The sequence below is a fragment of the Hippocampus comes genome, unplaced genomic scaffold, assembly GCF_001891065.2.
Source record: "Hippocampus comes isolate QL1 unplaced genomic scaffold, H_comes_QL1_v1.1 scaffold25, whole genome shotgun sequence".
Taxonomy (NCBI): Eukaryota; Metazoa; Chordata; class Actinopteri; order Syngnathiformes; family Syngnathidae; genus Hippocampus; species Hippocampus comes.
This window is the reverse complement of record NW_017804844.1, coordinates 1,073,378-1,091,339: the sequence shown is the minus strand read 5'-3', so window position 1 is coordinate 1,091,339 and position 17,962 is coordinate 1,073,378. Positions and strand designations below refer to the sequence as shown.

Here is a 17,962-nt window from a genome sequence, read left to right as displayed (position 1 = left end):
CCCCCCCCCCCCACCCGTTCGCACGCAAACGCGTCCGCACGCTTTTGGACACTTTTCACCTGCTACGTCTTCTCGTCTTCTTCTGCAGACAAATCAAAGCAAGAGGAAGTCTGCTAGCGGGACCAAGGAGTGGTCCCAACTTGGGAGTTGAAGGTACTGGTATGCCATCGCATGTGGGCAAGGAGAGCCACGCTCAGTTCGTGAAATAGTCAATCCACAAATTGCTTGCATCATATCTGTATTTTTTGATATTATGACCGTAAGTTAAAATGACGTTGCAAATCAGACTATTAGGCTTACAAAAAAAATAATAAAGAAGAAACCCACAAGGAGCGACTCTGACTCCGCTAGGCCACACCCCTTAAGGGCCCACATGCAACGCACCAATACAAAAATTCTGGCAGTAATTCTACTTGTAAGACGAGAGTGTTGTTCCAAGTTCTCCTCTATTATGTTTGAACACAGTGCCTTTTTTCCTTGATTAAAAATCCCCTAAATAAAACATGGCCTCTTTTTTTTTGTTTGTTTTTTAGGGGGGCTGGCATTTCGCTAGCGGACTTTTGTTGTCATGTGGTTTGATTCAACATTTTGGTGTCTATATTTACAATATTAAATTTTTTTTGTTGTTTTTTTTTTTGTTTTGTTTTTTGATGGGACAGTTTTACAGTAAATTGGGAGTGACCAAGAAACAGCTTGAAGCAAGCACGCTTGACCTCTTTTTTTTTTTGTGCAAGAAGGGTGCAAACGACTTCATTTCCCTTCCTGCAAGTGATATTTCAGAAGTGTGTTCACGCGTTTCAATGTGTTTGAAGCGTGTGAGAGGGGTTCAGCAATTTTATTTATTTTTATTTTTTTTGGAAATCACTCTCCATCATGGATCATCACCTGTGGAGCACTCCCCTCCGACCCCCCCGGGGCGCTAAATGTAGACAGGCCGCATTATACCGACAAACAACAAACAAGGCACGACGAGCCCGCAATTATCTCAAAAGGGAAGTCAACTTCCTTCACACACACGGCAAGCATTAGCACCACAACAGGGCTCATTAGGGCCCTCTCGCCTGATACGCACTCGCTCGCCCCGATGTGTGTGCGTGAGGAGAGGCCATAGCTCAAGAAGCTAATAGAATGTCACCTCCTCGCATTAACATGACAGCCTCCATTCTGCGGGGGCACCGGGGCACAGGGGGAGGGGGCGAGCACAAACTCTGCATAATTTGGACTTTTCAAGTTGAGATAAACGCTATCGGCAATATTGGTATGATGTCGGTGTTCAAGCATCCGAGAGGGGTGGGGGTGGGGGGGGTTGTGGTAGTGGAGATTTGCATCTTCAATGCCGACACATTCATCACCGTCCTAACGGCACAAAGATTTTTTTTTTTTTTTTTTTTTGGTGGAAGGTGCACCTGTTAGACAACAGTCACCTTGACCCCCTGCCCCTCCTTAAATGAAACGGCTCAAGTCAACATTTATCTTTTGCCCCACTTTCATCATTTCTTTTATTTTTAAGCTGTCATATTTTTGGGGGGCACGCGGTACAAAGGAGATGCCGTCAAGTTATTATTTTTTTTTTTTGGAGGCACTTGGGAAAGGAAATTTTAAAGGCTACGCATTAAAATAAATGAAGAGGCAGATAAAAAACAAGAACACCAATGATAAAAAATAAAACCACGAATATAAAAATGATATATTGATAACGTGATATCTTGCAATATTTGCAGTCACTGTCAAAATATTTTCGAGACGTGTCAAGCCGACCTGCTGCTTGCTCAATCAAAAAAGGATGAAGTTAAAAAAATTGTTCAAGGAGCACAAATAAATACAATTTATATACAATTTAAATGCATGTTTAAGGTTAAAAAGTAGCAAAAAAAAAAGGGGCAAGTCATTGTCTACAGAGAAGATCCAAAAAAGTTATGGGGTTTTTTTTTTGTTTTTTTTTTAAAAAATATATTGGCCCAGGTGTGAAAAAAAGAGAATTGCGGTGTGGTGCCGACGACTCTCGCATGAGGAAACCCGAGAAGTCAGCAAGCACATCAAATGTGGAGCAGCTGGCCGCGACTTTCAAACAAAATATCTCCACATGTGGACGCTTTTCATGTGGACACCCCCCCATTAAAAAAAATGAACATAAACTTGCCCCCTTGTGCAAAAACACACACGTGAGTCGTGCAACACTGGCATCTTACATTCCTGACTTTGGAATTGGGAAGATTGCAATTTTGATGACAAGCAGAAAGCAAAAAAAAAAGACTTGACACAATCGCATTTTTTTTTTTTAGGTGGCCGTACGCAATTGCTGTGAAAATGACTTTTATTGATTCAGTTTTATCCTATTTTGTTCAGTGACTACAAACCGATCGACTTGATTTTAGAAGCATCAATTAAATATTTATGAATTGGAGGACTTTTAACGGCCACTAACAATAATCATCTCATGAAGATACTGTATGATACATACACTACGTGTGTGTGAGTGCGCGTGTGTGTATACTGTGTGATGTTTTCTCACACAGACAGACACACACACACACACACACACACACACACACACAAAAAGATGCACATTTGTCTGCGTAGTTTTAACTGCAACGAACAACAAAAATAACATTTTGAATAATGACAATAATAAGAGTGTGAGATATACATTTGCATGTGTGAGCAAGTACATGAAAATCAAGCCATACGCACGGGCGCGCGCATACACACACATACTGACGCATGCGGCTTGTTGGAGTGCGTTTTACTTTAACCTTCTACAGCTCATAACAAGAATTGCCAAATTTACGACAACAACAATAATGACAATGACAAGTGTATGAGAAAGATTGTGTACTTCGGGTGAACAGTTTCAACATGCCAGAAGCACAACACACACACACACACACACACACACACACACACGCACACACACACACGAGCCAGCAATAATACTATCAACCACAACAAATGATAATTGCAATCACAACAGTTATGATTGTCCGTGAGATCTTGTTAACTATTTCAGCATACTAGAAAACACCCCCCATGCCCCCCCCCACACACACGGATCAAACTAAAACTAAAGCAGCTTTTAACACTACTAACAATAATCATCGATGTATGAAATACATTTGCGCGTGCACGCGTTCGTGTGTGTGTGTGTGTGTGTTTACACACACACACACACACACACACACACACACACACACACACACACACACGCGCGCGCCGAAAAAGTTATTGCTGCTCCAAGGCATTTCCTTGTTTTTTATTCTTATTTTTTTTCTGACACACATGAATTTAAAGTGGCTTATTTTCTGTTGGAAAACTTTGCATTGAAAGCGTGCACGACTTTGCTCTCGACTCAACTCGCAGAGGAACTTTCCTGAGCTTCATGAGGGAAAAGAAAGAAAGAAAAAGAAAGGCGAGAAAGTGCGTAAAAGCGCGTTGAGATCCGCGAGACTTACTTGAGTGTCTTTTTGGCACTTTTTTGGGGGGGTGGGGGTCCTCCCTCTTCAGGTGGGGTGCAGATGCGCCTCTGGAGGAGCCCGGGACCTCTTCGTCTTCTTTCCACCTTCTTCTTCTTTTCCTTCTCCCTTTTCCACACTACAACTCCCAAACGGCGCGACCAGATTTGTTTCTCCTCCTCCACTTTCTCCTCTTTCTTCTTCCTCCGATCTTTCTTCTTCTTCTTTCGTGTCTTCTTCTTCTTTGGGCGCCTTTGCTGCGTTCGAGGGCCGTCGGACAAACAAGCGTCCACCGCAGCCCTCCACCAAAAGTGTGTGGACGCGCCAAAAAAAGAAAGAAGAAGAAGAAGAAGAAGAAGCAGAAGAGTGCGCGCCGCGCGTCACACTGGCGATGTCGTTGCGTTTCGTGCGCGTTTTTTTTTTCGAGAAGAGACGACGAAGTGTGGAACTCCAGCTGCTCCTACCCCAGCTTGACTCCTCCCCTCCTTCAACTCCACACAGTCCTCCTCCCCTTTTTTTGTACCCCCCTTTCTGCTTCCACTCACTTGACAGAACTTTTTTTTTTCTACAATGAAACATTGAACTGTGTATCATCGTTTTGAAAGTTTCACGACATGCATGTGCTCTAAACCATCTTGAACTTTTGACACCAGGTAACCCCTTTTCAAAAAAAAAAAAAAAAACACTGACAGGACTTGCAGGAGCACAGTAGGCCCAAGGGTTCAGAAAAATAAGACGGTATGTTTTATTATTGTAAGCCACTGGAACGTTGTGCAGTTGGAATTTTAAATATTGGAAAATAAATGCACTTACATAATGATTCAATTAAACTGTAAATTGTACATAAACGTTGCAATTTTCTTAAACAAGAAATGCAATCAAGTTCAATTAAATTGTCATGCTCGTGAAAATGAAATAAAATTGTATTGACCCGATGCTTAAAAACAAGCAATTCTTTAAGGTGAAATGAAATTCTGCTGGTTAAGCATTAAATACAACCAAACTGGACCGAGCAAGTGATTCTGTTGTGCACCGCTAGAGGGAGCCACTGGTGATTGACTGATCGAATGAAATCCGATACAAGAAACATCCCAAAAAAAAAATGTTTAAAAGGTTGAGAAAGTCAACGAAGCAAAGTTGTCCAACGAACACAACGTTCACTGCAGCAGTTTCTAATATTTTGTCCCTTTTGTCTCGCTCAGTAAGAACCCCAAAATATTCGAAACACCCCTCAGGATGATCCAGTTCACTCCAATCACAATAATCAACAGTCAAAATCACAATTGCTATTGTAATGACATGAGAACACACATGTATCACATAAAACATTCCTCTTTAAATAAAATAGCGCTAAAAGAATCTTAAAAGGGTCACCAAACAAACAATGGATCAATTTTGCCATGGATTAAAAAAAAAAAATAATGGCTGGATTATAAAAATGAAAGGCTTGACTTTTGGGCCACGAATATGATGGAGCAATTTGAAGGGAAATATTGGAGGGGGGGCGGGGGGCATACAGGGCCCCAAAGGAGTCTGGTGGGCCGCCGAGGACCTGTAAGCTGCGCGGTCCAGGAGACTGATCAATATACATGATTAATCAATAGATGGGAAAATGATGCGCTTTAGTGCCGCGCTAATCAATGGAGAGCCGCAAGCAAAAATCAAGGCGTTAAAACATCCCACAATATGCACGCGCGTGCGTGCGTGCGTGCGTGCGTGTGGTCAGCGGTGACTCGATGGTTCGAAGGTCAAACGCAGCAGTTGGAAACATGTTTGACCAATTCTTGGTCATTTCGCAAACATTTATAAAAATATTTAGAAAAGGGTGGTTTCCGCTGATGTGGGCATGAACACAGCTGACTCCATTTGCCGCCAATCAAAGTCCGCCGATATACTGTAACTTGGTTACTTCCTTCTTTCTACACTGTTTATGTATTTAAAAATAAATTGAGGAAGATTATAAAAAACGTTCCGGAAAGTTCCCTAATTGGCAATGACCGAGTCAGCGCCTGGTGTCACACTGCTGCCATCAATAAACTCATCACAGTCTGACAACTTGAAATTAATGAACATATTTATATATAGATATTTTTTTTTTAGGTTCACAATGGATTCATTAAGGATGACGTCATTGGCCGGCCCCAATTCGCTGAAGGGTTGCCATGACGACAGGGAGCAGCCCGTCAAGGGTGTGGTGTAATTCCTTATCTGGGCCTCATTCCCATCACGTCAAGTCCTTGTTCGGCGGTTGCGTGTGCGCACGTGCATGTTGGAGGGAGGCGGGGGGGAAGAGAGGGGGGCGGCAAGAGGAGCGGGGTTCCCCAAAGTATTCCATCAAAGAGGGGCCAGGATCTCGGGGATTGCGATTGTGCCCGCAGGCGACTAACCCTTCGTTCGCTCTTCCGCACATTCCAAAGTCGGACCCGGCGAGCCAAAGCACACATCAAAAGCACCTCTGCACTTGCCAAAGCCATTGATGGAGAACCAAAGAAAGAAAGAAAGAAAGGTTTGGGGTGGGCCGCCACGCCCGCCCTCCCCCCACCGCCCTTTGAGCCCAGCATCTCACCCCAATTAAGGAGTGGTCGCTGCAAAGCCTGAGATCGACACATGTGCAAGCCACACGCACACACGCATACGTGCGCAAAGGGAAATATTTTTTCCGACAATATTTTATGATCATTTTATGCATCAACAAATAATCCGAACAACATAAAAGACAATTGCGAACTCGTAACCGCATATGTGTTTCCGTCCACCCCCCTCCCTCCCAAAATGGCTGTCCTGTAATATCATTGAGGGCAAAGTGCGGCAACAATTCTCCACCGCCTGAGTGAAGGCCTGGCAGCTGCGGAAAAGAGACCCACACATTTTTCTGCTTATTGTGCAACGCGCTCACTGTGCAATGAAAATCGATACTTGCCAGGCCGTTTCGTGACAATCTGACAGGCGACGGACAAAGCTAACACTCGCCGACGCCGCGGGAAGGAAACGCTTCGGCTGCGGGGACCCGCGACGATCGCCCACGTCAACTTCAAAGTTTTTTCGAATGGACAAACGTGATTTTACGGGGGTGCGTTTGAGCGATGAGGAACTTCCTCTGGTGGAGTGTCTGAAGCCACAATTCGTTGTCAAGCGCCAGGAACTTTTCATTCACGACTCTGAGAAAACAGATTGGGTGACGTGGCAGTAAAACAGGCCAAAAAGCCAGCGGTCAGTTGCGTCTTCGAGCGTGGTTGAACCAATTCGGTGGGTTTCGACTGAGATTTCAACATTTCGGCAGAAGTAGCTGCACTTACTTTCGCCAGAAATTCCCACAAAGTGGCAGGGAAGACCGACATTGGGGTGTCTCAATACTTTTGTCCACGTGGCACCTCCAGTTGTGAAGCAAAGTGCTCATTTTTTTTTTTTTTTTGCTCGGCCTCAAGCAGGTGTACCTAATGCTTTGGCCCCTGGCTGGAGTGGGCCATTCATGTGAATGGCAGATAAGGCCCCGCCCCCTCAATCACCCCAAAAACAATATTTGGGGGGTGGGGGAGGTTCTTTTGCATCCCTGGGAAATAATAAAGGGCCACACTGTAACCACTCGGGCAATTGGAGCAATTTCCCCGCGTGGCGAGGCCCAGCGGGCCGACTCCAAATGACGGCGTCATAAAAAGGCCCCTGCCCCCCACACCCCCCCCCCCACCCCCATTTCCTTATCAGGCGGGATTAAAAGGGAATCATGAAACAAGAAGCGCGGCTTTCCAGCCTTGTGTGGTATGAATATGATTATCTAATGGACTCCGACGGCGAGAGGCGCCTTGATTGCGCCAGACCTTTCCCAGACTATCTGCTGCCCCCCCCCCCCCACACCCGTCCTCCTCGCTGCCACTTCCTTCAACTTCTCCTTTGCCACAGAAGTCATTACGGCAGCCGCCGCCTATCAGCGGGGACAGCGATAAATCCTCCCTCGGCTCCTCCGATTGGAGCGTGTTGCTCTTGTAAGCTCAACAGACAAAAAACACTCAAGGCACTTATCAATATTCACATTTTTTTTCTTTCTCCCCCCTCTCCCCCCTCCCCTTTTTTTTTGGGTCTCAATGTGGGTCACTTTCATGCAAAGTCCCTTCAAACTTTGTGAAATCGTATTACATGGGGATGATGTGCAAGGCCTCGTGTCGGGGAACTGGAACAAAAACCTCACAGTAAAATTCAATTTGGGGGTTTTTGCACCGAAACGTAAACATCTTTTTCGCCAAGTGTTAGGCTGCAGGGTCTAAATGACCCGCTGAAAATGTGGACAATCGCTGACAAACATCAAGTGATCGTCCTGTGAATCTCTTCATTTTGTTCCAACTAGCCTGTGGGTCATTTTGACCTGGGAAAGTTGTTCATTTCGCAACATCACTCCCAAAAACTGTTGGAGAAAATTATTTTTTTTAATCTACATTAAAATAATTTTATCATGATCCCCTAACCAATTTAGAACACTTTTGGAACACGCCCTGGGGTCAACTTGACCATAATTCTGTGGTCATTTTTCACAGAGGATAAAGAATATATGCCAGTGAGTATTGCTGTATGCTCTTTTGGCATGTGTCGCTAATGTTTGTTTTCAAATTTAAGCCGGTGAACGGAACGCAGTGGAACATAACCACATTTATTTGTCATTGTCGCAAGTACACAGCCACAAAATTCATTTTTTATATAATTTTACAGTTTCAAGCCGAGCAAGATATATGATGAGGTCAGCGACAACAAGAACAGGTCAAGACAGGAATGGGAAATCTAACAGGTCGGCAAGTTGGAACAACGTCTATGCTACTTTGGTTAGCCTGTCTATGAGATTTTGTATTGCACTTTAGCATGAAGCTTGCACAGTTAATGTCATTTGGGTGAATGCACTTTTCTCTGAGAGTTCTCTTCCTTTTGTCGTTTTTCTGCCAAACAGCTGCAAGTGGTGAACTTTTTCACACTTGGAACCCGAATTTATCCCCCCCCCCCATTGGCCGCGGTACTTTAAAAACCCACAAAGTCAGGTCAGCGGGGTGAACAGTGCAATTCATCTCATGATGAGGCCTTTACGATTGACGCGCATTGCGGTGGTCATCCTCAGTGTGCCCATTAGGACCAATAACACTCCCTCAAACAAATGGTCCTGGAGCTCAGCACGCACGCACGCACGCACACACACACACACACACACACACACACACACACACACACACACTCCAATCCTGGGAGCACACTGAGGTCCCCCAGGACTTTGTTAAAGCAAAAAAAAAAAAAAAATGGCATCAATATTTCATGTAACTGCTGTGTTTGTGGTCCACATCAAAGCCGAGCGTGGCGTTGCAGGTCGACGGCGCGGCGCTTTTTTTTGGGGGGGGGTGGGGGGGCCTCCTCGGCAGCATTCGTCTCACGCCTGCCCACAAGACGCTCCACGCCGAGGCCTGCCGGGCCGGGGCCGCTCGACGCTCAGCGACGCCCACTGATTGCTTTATTATCAAACATGAATTATTGACCCTCCTCTTTTATCAGCCTCACGACTCGTTCGTTTAGGCCGTGATGGACGCAAACATCTCCAGTGCGCTTTGATATCATTGTTATGGATGCGAGAATTTTGTAAAACGCATACAAATGTCACTCTAACACTGGGTTAAAATGCGAGCGTGATTTAGCAAGTTAAAAAAAATAGCTACAAATATGTATAAAATAACAGAGCTTGGTTCTAAAATTATTTTATGGCACGACAAAGTATTGGGCGGGAGTGAGCATCTGCATAAAATAATCGCTTTGATGCTCATTTGAATCGAATATAATGCTATGATATCGTCGCATATTCATTTGATGGCATTTCCTTATTTTACACACATTTATGATTTATGTAAAAGTAATAATACAAATATACTTTTCATTATTATTATAAGGAGCTCTTCACGTGATTCAGTGCTTGAGTACACGCAATGCAAATAAAAATAAAAGATTTCAATGATGACAGCTTTCTAAAATTATCATCTTTGTCAAGTACTATTGGATGCCTGCACTTGGTGCAAGTGTACCTAATACATTGGCCTGTGCGTGTAAATCATTCTGTGACAACCTTATGGATGCTCCGCTGTCACTGGATGTGACCGGGGACATACAAACACGCACACACACACTTGACACTTATCACACTGCCAATGAGTGACATCAAATGGAAGCGTCTCTCATTCTCAGCAGAGTTATTAGCTGCTTGTGGAAGAGCAATTGTGGCGGCCTACAATAGTGCAGCATGTCGCGTTTGCAGGTGGGGCTCCCATTGTGGGGGTCCCGCTTCTGCTATACGTTTCATTCAAATGGATTCAGTCCAGGGCCTAGTTTTGACCCTGATTGCGTTTTTCTCTGCTCCACTGTGGACCTAATGAAAGTCCAAGAGGTCACATATGCTAGCTCACCACTCCTCCCTGTATACACACACACACACACACACACACACACACACACACACGCGCGCGCACACGCGCACGCGCACACACTTGCGGCAAGATGGATGGTCTGTTCCACAACTACAGGTGCTGCTCCACTTCGGGAGCCTTTCGCATTTTTCACCACACTCTCCCGGGTGGTGATGAAACAAAGAGTGCATCACAACATGCTGGATTCGTTTAAAGGCACACAATCCATCTTATCTAATTGTTCTCGTTCGAATTACAAGGTGGCTTACACGGTGCATTTCCATCAATAGTGGATAGGGGACGCTCCTATCCGCTATAAAGTGTTCGAGAGCCTGTTTTTTTTCCCTCTACCATTAACGTGTAAGCTACGCCACCCTGAGGCTAAAAGCAGACACACAAGGGGCTTCATCTGAGGCGCACCTGCACGTAATGTCGAATCAACAAATCCGTCTTTCCAAATATAAAATTCAGTTATGATAGAATATTAAAGAGACAATAATTGCGAGAGAATTTCCACCGGAGTCTCACCTGTGTCTCGGTGTCGATGCAGGCCACCATGCTTGCAAACTATTATTTAGTCAGCACGTTCCCACGCAGTTTGGCATTTAGCCAATTTGGACTTCAGTGTACGCACAACTTTGCCTATGAACAGAAAACATTTCCAACAAGTTTAAAGTCAATTAAACGGGATCCCCAAAACATAGTCAGAGCCTCGCGTAGTTTAATTACACTCACATTTGAATGAAAGAAACGTCACGCAAGCAATTGTGCTCTCCGTGAACAAGAAATGAGCAGGATTGGAAAGCTTTAATGTGACTGGAAACATGACGGCTTTGCTTTGCACCTGTCAAGGCAATTAAGCCGCCGCTGCCTGGAGAATAGCGCCCGTTGAGCGTTAAAACGCCCAGATAGCTCACCAAACAAACACAATAAAGATGCTGCTCTCCCGTCCCCATATCCACGATGAGCATCATGAGATACTTCATCACTACGCAATGTGACTGGAACACTTTTCGTTCTTGGGCGACTTCCGGCCGCCATTGGACTCGAACTAAAGCCAGTTTTGGAGACTTGGGAGGGACTATTAGCTCAACAGCCAATAGGAACGCGGGCCTGATTGAATGACTCAGTTGCAACCAATCAGTGACAAGCGATGTCAATTCTTGAATGGAGTCATATTGTGCATTGAGAACCTGTCGGTACGTTTTTTGTTTTTTTTTTAGAGCACAAAGTGGAAAAAGCTATTTATGCCTCTAAAATGGAATGATCTTTATTCACTACATATAAAAGTTCTACGGTACACCCTTCTCACTCTTCCCACCTTCACCTCTTAAATAACCTTGTGGCCCATGTCAAATGTCAATTTTAGCATTATATATCATTTTTGGTCATGTCGTGGGCCGCAAATGGCCCCAGGACTGTAGTTCGGACGCCCCTGCTGTAAATACTGAGCGGTCATTTCAATTGCACTGACTAAAAGGTGCTTGTGGAGGCTCTCAGTCGTACAGGAAAGTTCCATCGTAGAAAGGGTTCTGTCAGTCGTCATCTGTACCTGTGGGTAAAAAACAAAAAACAAAAAACCAAACAAAAAAAAAAACAAAAAAGGACGTTTCGCTTCTCTCACAGAAGCTTCGTCAGCGGTAGACAACCCTGAAGTCTCCGTGAAGACTCCGGGAAGTTGCTCTGCGCTAAAAGGCTGAGCGTGGCCTGTTTGAGGACTTTTTTTTTGTTTGTTTTTTGTTTTTTGTTTTTTACCCACAGGTACAGATGACGACTGACAGAACCCTTTCTACGACTGACTAAAAGGGCACTAGTAATAAATAAAGAAGCGCATGCTGGTGACCTCTGACCCTCGACTGACATATTCAAATATTTATTCTTTTATCAAAAAGATTAGTCAAAAATATCACGCTGACTATTACCGCATTGCTTGTTTATTTCATTTTTGTAACTCCTGCACGAGGACAAAAATGAGCCAAACGATGATTTGCTCATGATTAAAATGCTGATTGAAAAAATAATTGCTTTACAAATGGGGCATGTGATGGGAGGGGAAAAAAAAAAAGTTGTGTTCATGTCAACTGACATGAACATAATTTACACACATCCAATTTAACTCAAATGCAGTCAGATGGTGTCTTCTGTCTGGAAATGTGCATATCCGAAACCTTAAAAAAAAAAAAAAAAGAAATACAATACACAGGTGCACCTCAATAAATTAGAATACGTGAAAAATCTTTTTAGAAGTTCTATTAAAAAAAGTGAAACTCATATTTGCAGATTCATGAAAGCCATCGCAAATCATTTGGATAAGCTTCTTATGAAATCACATTTCTTGAAAGGTGGAAATCGTGAAACCATGAAATATTCCATTGTGTGCGGTCAATAGAATAACGTGATTCATTTTCATGACAGAGTGAAATATCTCATGATTTAGTTTTAAAATTCGATGACATCCGAAACAATCCGAAGCACTTTTCATGTTTCGCGAATCTGCACGTGTAATGTTTCACTTTTTAACGGAACTTGACAAATAACTGAACTTTTTTTTTTCTCAAACTGTGTTCTAATGATTGAGATGCACCACTGGATGTATATTATGCATACGTAGCTTACATTCAAGTTGAACAGAATATACAATAAGTCACTTAATCTTGATTATCGAAAACAAAAAGCAGTTGCTTCGGTCATTTAACCAAACCAACGCGTGTGTATTTAGAAAGACATTAAAAATTATCACAATCGAGACGCTTTTGTTTTTTTTGTGTGTGTAAAAAATGTACAGCAGAAAAATAGGCACGCCTCCTCCTCCTCCACCCCCGTTCATCCTCGTAAACGTGTTGACGCACATCGGCGCTCACTCGTGTGTGTCTGTGTGTGTGTGTGTGTGTGGCTGTGTGGCAGCGGGAAAGTCTGGAGGTGGGGGCTGATTTGGGGCGGGCTAGATGGCCGAGGCTTTGTCTCTGTTGATGAAGAGGGTCTCCTGGCAGAAGGGGTTGACCAGGACCACGCTGCCCGTGCCGTAGTCACCGTTTGGGGGCAGGCAAGTGTCGTGCTCCTGCAAACAAAACGCAACTTTCAATGAGGGGACACTTTTTTTTTCCATTTATCGTACATCATCGTGCTTTTCAAAATGAAATCAGGGCGTTTCCAAAAAGGCCTTACCATACATCGTTTATTTTAAAATAAAATGTCATACTATCTCTTTCTCTTTTTTTGTAAAATAGCTTACTAAGTAAGTCCCTTTGTTGAAAAAAAAATTCCATAAATGTGAAACAGCCAAAAGAGGGTTTCTCCAACCCTCTTTTGGCTGTTTCATATTTATGGAATTTTTTTTTTGCTGCTATGAGAGGCTAAAACCACTAGATGGCGATGTCATACTAAAAACACTTGTACACGTTGAGAACGCGTCACTTGTGAGACCACACGAGCAGAAGCTCATTAATCAGCAATTAGCAGCAAAAGAATTCGATCATGAGTTACCCGTAAAATGTGTGTGTGTGTGTGTGTGTGTGTGTGTGTGTGTTTACCAGAGTTAGGACTTATTTACTGCAAACAATGTATCTTTGTCTTTCCTTATGATGCAGTTTCGTTGAACATTAAATACACCATGTTGAATTCTCTTTTGTTTTTTGTCACGTCAATATGCCACAAAGGAAAAAAAAACAAAACAGTGGGCGATGACAAGCGATGACATTGAGGTGGTGACACCGCAGCGCTTGAATCCGGCATGCCGTGTCGGTACCTCGCTCTCCAGCGTGTGAATCTCTCGCGGCAGCTCGACGGCGTGCCGGCTGAAGTAGTCCATGGTGATGGCGTTGTTCCAGTAACTCAGGTTGTTCTCCTGGCTGGACGACTTCTTCCTGCGTCTCATGCAGCACACGGTCAGCAGCACGGCTACCAAAACCACAACAACATAATCATTTAGGACACATTCGCAGGACGGCGGACTCCCGCATATTTGCGGTTCAGGGACCTTCGGGAAAACAAAATCCTGAAGCCACGCCTGCTTCTGTCAAAATGAAACGCCTCAACTCACTTCCTGGCCACGAGATGGTGTCAAAACAATATTTTTTTTTTGGATTGCTTGAGGAATCAGAAGCCACTTACAGCACGTGGAGACAGGCACGCTGATCGCCAGCACGATCCACACGATGTCCACGCGACTCAGGCAGACGGCAATGCGCGACGAAGAGTCCAGTCCGGGCCCCGAGCTGTTGTCGACACCCAAAGGGTCCGGCGTGGTGGCCGGCACCTGCCTGTTCAGGAAGCTAACGCCACTGGCAGCGTCCGTCCACGCCGTCTCACGAGTGGATGTGCGGCCGCGGTCTGGGACGGCGGACGCGTTCACTGACCGCGCCCCAAGTGGGTCGCTGTCCGTTGCGTTCGGCCCAGGGGGCGCCAGCGATACCGCCCCTGCGTTGTCGTTGGCGGTGTGATTGCTCGTGCTGTCTGTGGGACGGAAGCTGGGTTCTTGAGAAGCAGGTATAGCGGAGGTTTGGTTCCCCGGGGATGCCTCTGCCGGAGTGACAGACTCTGCCGGCACCAGCTGGTCGGTGGGGGGTTCGCTCTTATCGGTGGGCGCCTCCCTCAGGGTGATCGCGTGGTGGGCCGGGACTTCCCTGAGGGACCCGTGCGCGTCGAAGGCCCGGGTGGTGTGAAGGATGGCGGCGTCGCCTTTGGGTGACCATTCGCCGCTGCTGGAGCCTTCCCGGTGCCAGTCCGGGTGGGGAGTGCTGATGGTGGCGGTTGCCATGGCGACAAAGTCCTGCCGAGGGGCCGCGTGGCCAGGTTGAAGCTCGTGCGCCGAAGACGCCAGTCCGACTGGCAGCGCGAGCAAGGCGAGAACACCTGCGACAAAAACATGATGCTCACCGAACAGCATCTTGGACAACTGTCACATTATTTATCATTATTCATATTAAAGCAATGACTTTTGTAAAAATGTTTCGTTTTTCTTTTTTTTCTTTTTTTTTAAAGTGGAACTCCACGACCGTTGATTTGTTTGTGCCAGTCAAAACACGTGATTTGGATTAATATGGCATTTGTGTATTAAGAGTTAAAGGATGAATTGATCACTTTTCATCCGTCTCATGGAGGCAACACGTTGGGCAATGTCGCCCTCTGCTGTCCGCTAAAAGTAACGTCACATGACCAAACCTGGAAAACCACTTTCCCCCCCTGCCGGTGTTGTGTACGTTCTCCTGATCCGGCCACACGCTCGGCAGCACTTCAAATCTCACAAATGTCAAAGTGGGCCGCAGCACGTCCCGGATTTTGACCTCAGACGAGTCCACCTTGCAGACTGAAGCCGAGCAGCGTCACCCGCTTACTGTCGCTTCCTTCCCTTCACGTGCCTGCCTGCGCAGAATTGCTCCCGAGGAGCCGTCGGGCACGTCACTGTGTTGTTTTGCATTCATATCGCGCCTCCACTTTTAATTGAGTGCGTTTGTCACTCTGATGCTACTCTAACGAGATTGCTTCACCAAGCGCACCGGCGAGGCCGCCAAACAGTGAGCAGGGTCGTCACAAGACACAATTTCTGACTTATTTGATATATATATATATGACATAGTTCTACATATGTATCTTTTATCACACAAAAAATAATCAATTAGGAGCTAAAAGGCTCCTTTTAGCGCAAAGAAAACGGCCGGGTGTGAGGTTGCTCTGACCACGCAACGTGTGGTCCTCGCTCCCGTGACGTCACACCAGCCGTGACGCACCTGCCGCTTTGAATCATGGCCTCGCGCTATTTTCCATTAACCAATGCGGAGGAGGACGACGCTGGGAAGCCGCTTCAGCCTTTCGCACGTACTGCGGCTAAAGGTTCATGTACACTAAAAAAAAAAAAAAAAGGCTTTCAAAAATCGTGGAAAGAATGTCCACACAAGATTTTTATTTTTAATTTTTTTTAAGGATGAAATATCTCCGATTGGTCAATGTCCTTTATGGACAACTTTTGCATGCTAGCAAAACATGTTACTAGTGAGGCAAAACTGTGCAGTAGTGGACAATTGTACACGTCTACAGTACTACTACTGTACTTGTGATGTCATTTCAAATAAATGCTGAAAGGCTTTTCCATTGCGGATGGAGGATGGATGTTGAGCGCACGCACATGACATTGGTCCGAGTGCTTGGCTCTTGATGGCGTCAATAAATGGGAGGGGCCACAGCCTGCCCGCCGGTGATGAGCCTCAATGTCAGCGAACATGCACCAAGAAGAACACAACATGGCGAATGGAAGGTGGCCGGTGTTTCATTTTTTTGGAGAGATACCATCTCCAGTTTTGGGGGTCACCTCGGGTTGGTAACACCCAAACAAGAATGTCTGCCATCAATAAACTTTGCTTTGTCTGCCTCCTGCAGGCGCTGCAATCGCGCTTTGCAATTACAGACCAGAAAACACCAGCAGACACTTCATTAGGTACACGCCCATCACCAAATCCTGGAGCCTCTTCACAGTCGTCTTCGGACAAGAGAGTATCTATCGCATCGTACAAACACGAGTCACGATTCCAGGGGTGACGCGAGCAACAAATATTTGGTTGCGGGCGTGTCGTTTTGCGTCCAGATAGTCTCCATCCTGTGGAAGCTCCCACTTGGGCGGCGTGCTCGGAGAACGACTCGACAGATGTGAGCATGCAGATAAAGAGAACCACTTCCTGTTTGGATGTCTTGCTAATTGTTGCTCAGCAGCTTTGAAGAGTACACACACACACACACACACACAACACACAACACATCTAGTGGCACTGCTTACTGCGTTATTGATTTAGCGATGGCCACTAAACAGGAAGCTATGACATTAAACAGGAAGTGCCCCGGATTCTGGAAAAAATGCTAAATTTGTTCCATTAAAGCCAAGCCCAAAATGTCTGAAATGCACAATGAGAAGCAGGGAAACATGACAGGGATATGGTAAGAAAGCTGGGCCTTTTAATTCCCCATTTTTGTGGATTTTCCCTTTTTTTTTTTTTAATCGGAATATTTTTTATGTTTTGCATTGTCGTATTTTCATTTTTGTATTTTGTAGTCATCCATCCATAAGCTGAACAGTTTTCGTATTGCAATTTCAAATTCAAAAAATTTTTGACCGAATATTAGTGTACTTTTTTTGTCCTCCTGTATATTTGTAAAAAAAAATTATTGTTATCGTCTTCATCTCATATTTTGTCTAGTTTTGCAGTTTCATCTAATATTTTCGATTTTCTATTCATTTTATTTATTTTTTTTGTTTCACATGTTTGAACCTTGAATCCTTTTTGTAATATTTTGCTTCTCATTGATTTGACTGCAGAGGTGTACCTAATTTTTGGACTCCCAGTCATCTCTTTCAATGCAGCTTTGTTTGCTTTTCCTCTACCCTCATGGTGCCCCCCCGCCCCCATGACAGACTCCCCAGAGTGCACTCACTCAGCAGCTGGCAGCGCAGGACCTGCAGGCTGGTCTTCATGGTATCATGTGCTCCGGGTCCTCCTCCACAGTGCTCATGGTTCTCTGCCAAAAGACGACACAGACAGTCAAATGAAGCTTGGTCCTCAAGTATCAACCCCCCCCACCCAAAAAAAAGATCATGCATCGAGCAGTCATCAGCCACCTTGCAAGGCGGCCAGTGAGTGCGCCACCTCCAGACTGTGTCTCGTACCTGCACGGGAATATTCAATCCTTTGCCAGTCAACAATGGTGGCTCCAGAGTGGCTTATTTGTTACAAAATGAGCTGATTTAACATCACCGCTGAACAGCTTTGTTATGAAACCAGATATTTTGCTTTAGCGGGAGTGGGAGGACGGACACACACACACACACACGCACACGCACACACGCGCACGCGCACAACACACACACACAGACACACACATACACACACACACGCGCGCACGCACACCGTGGCTTTCAAGACTGTGTTTGGTGCAGTAATCGCACTTACATGACACAATATGACTTGCTGAGTCACTGCATGTGTGTGCGTGTGTGTCAGTCATTAAAAGAACATGAGTCGTCCTAGTAGGGGAGCGTCAGCATCACACCTCCACTCTTACATAACCGCTGACTGGACGGACACTTTAGTGGGCACACTGGCACCCGCC

General features: G+C 45.2%; 2 protein-coding genes across 5 annotated transcripts in view; both read right to left on the bottom strand.

Moving 5' to 3' along the window:
* The window catches only part of gli3 (GLI family zinc finger 3), an 83,810-nt gene extending 73,007 nt beyond the window's left edge, over positions 1 to 10,803 (bottom strand). For 2 of the 4 annotated variants that reach the window (XM_019874990.1, XM_019875008.1), the window contains exon 1: positions 3,450 to 3,935. The gene's annotated coding sequence lies outside the window, so the exon portion shown is untranslated. Of the gene's footprint in view, positions 1 to 3,449; positions 3,936 to 10,396; positions 10,511 to 10,603 lie in introns of those variants that run through there. The other 2 variants (XM_019875000.1, XM_019875016.1) reach the window with 2 other exon arrangements.
* Positions 10,804 to 11,728: 925 nt separating this feature from the next.
* Positions 11,729 to 17,962, bottom strand: part of tmem108 (transmembrane protein 108) — a 14,455-nt gene continuing 8,221 nt past the window's right edge. Inside the window, exons 2-5 of the mRNA XM_019875043.1 lie at positions 17,288 to 17,371; positions 13,979 to 14,719; positions 13,614 to 13,765; positions 11,729 to 12,926 (exon numbers count right to left, since the gene is read on the bottom strand). Of these exons, the coding sequence (XP_019730602.1) occupies positions 12,810 to 12,926; positions 13,614 to 13,765; positions 13,979 to 14,719; positions 17,288 to 17,327 (1,050 nt within the window). The 5' untranslated portion in view covers positions 17,328 to 17,371 and the 3' untranslated portion in view covers positions 11,729 to 12,809. The remainder of the gene's footprint in view (positions 12,927 to 13,613; positions 13,766 to 13,978; positions 14,720 to 17,287; positions 17,372 to 17,962) is intronic.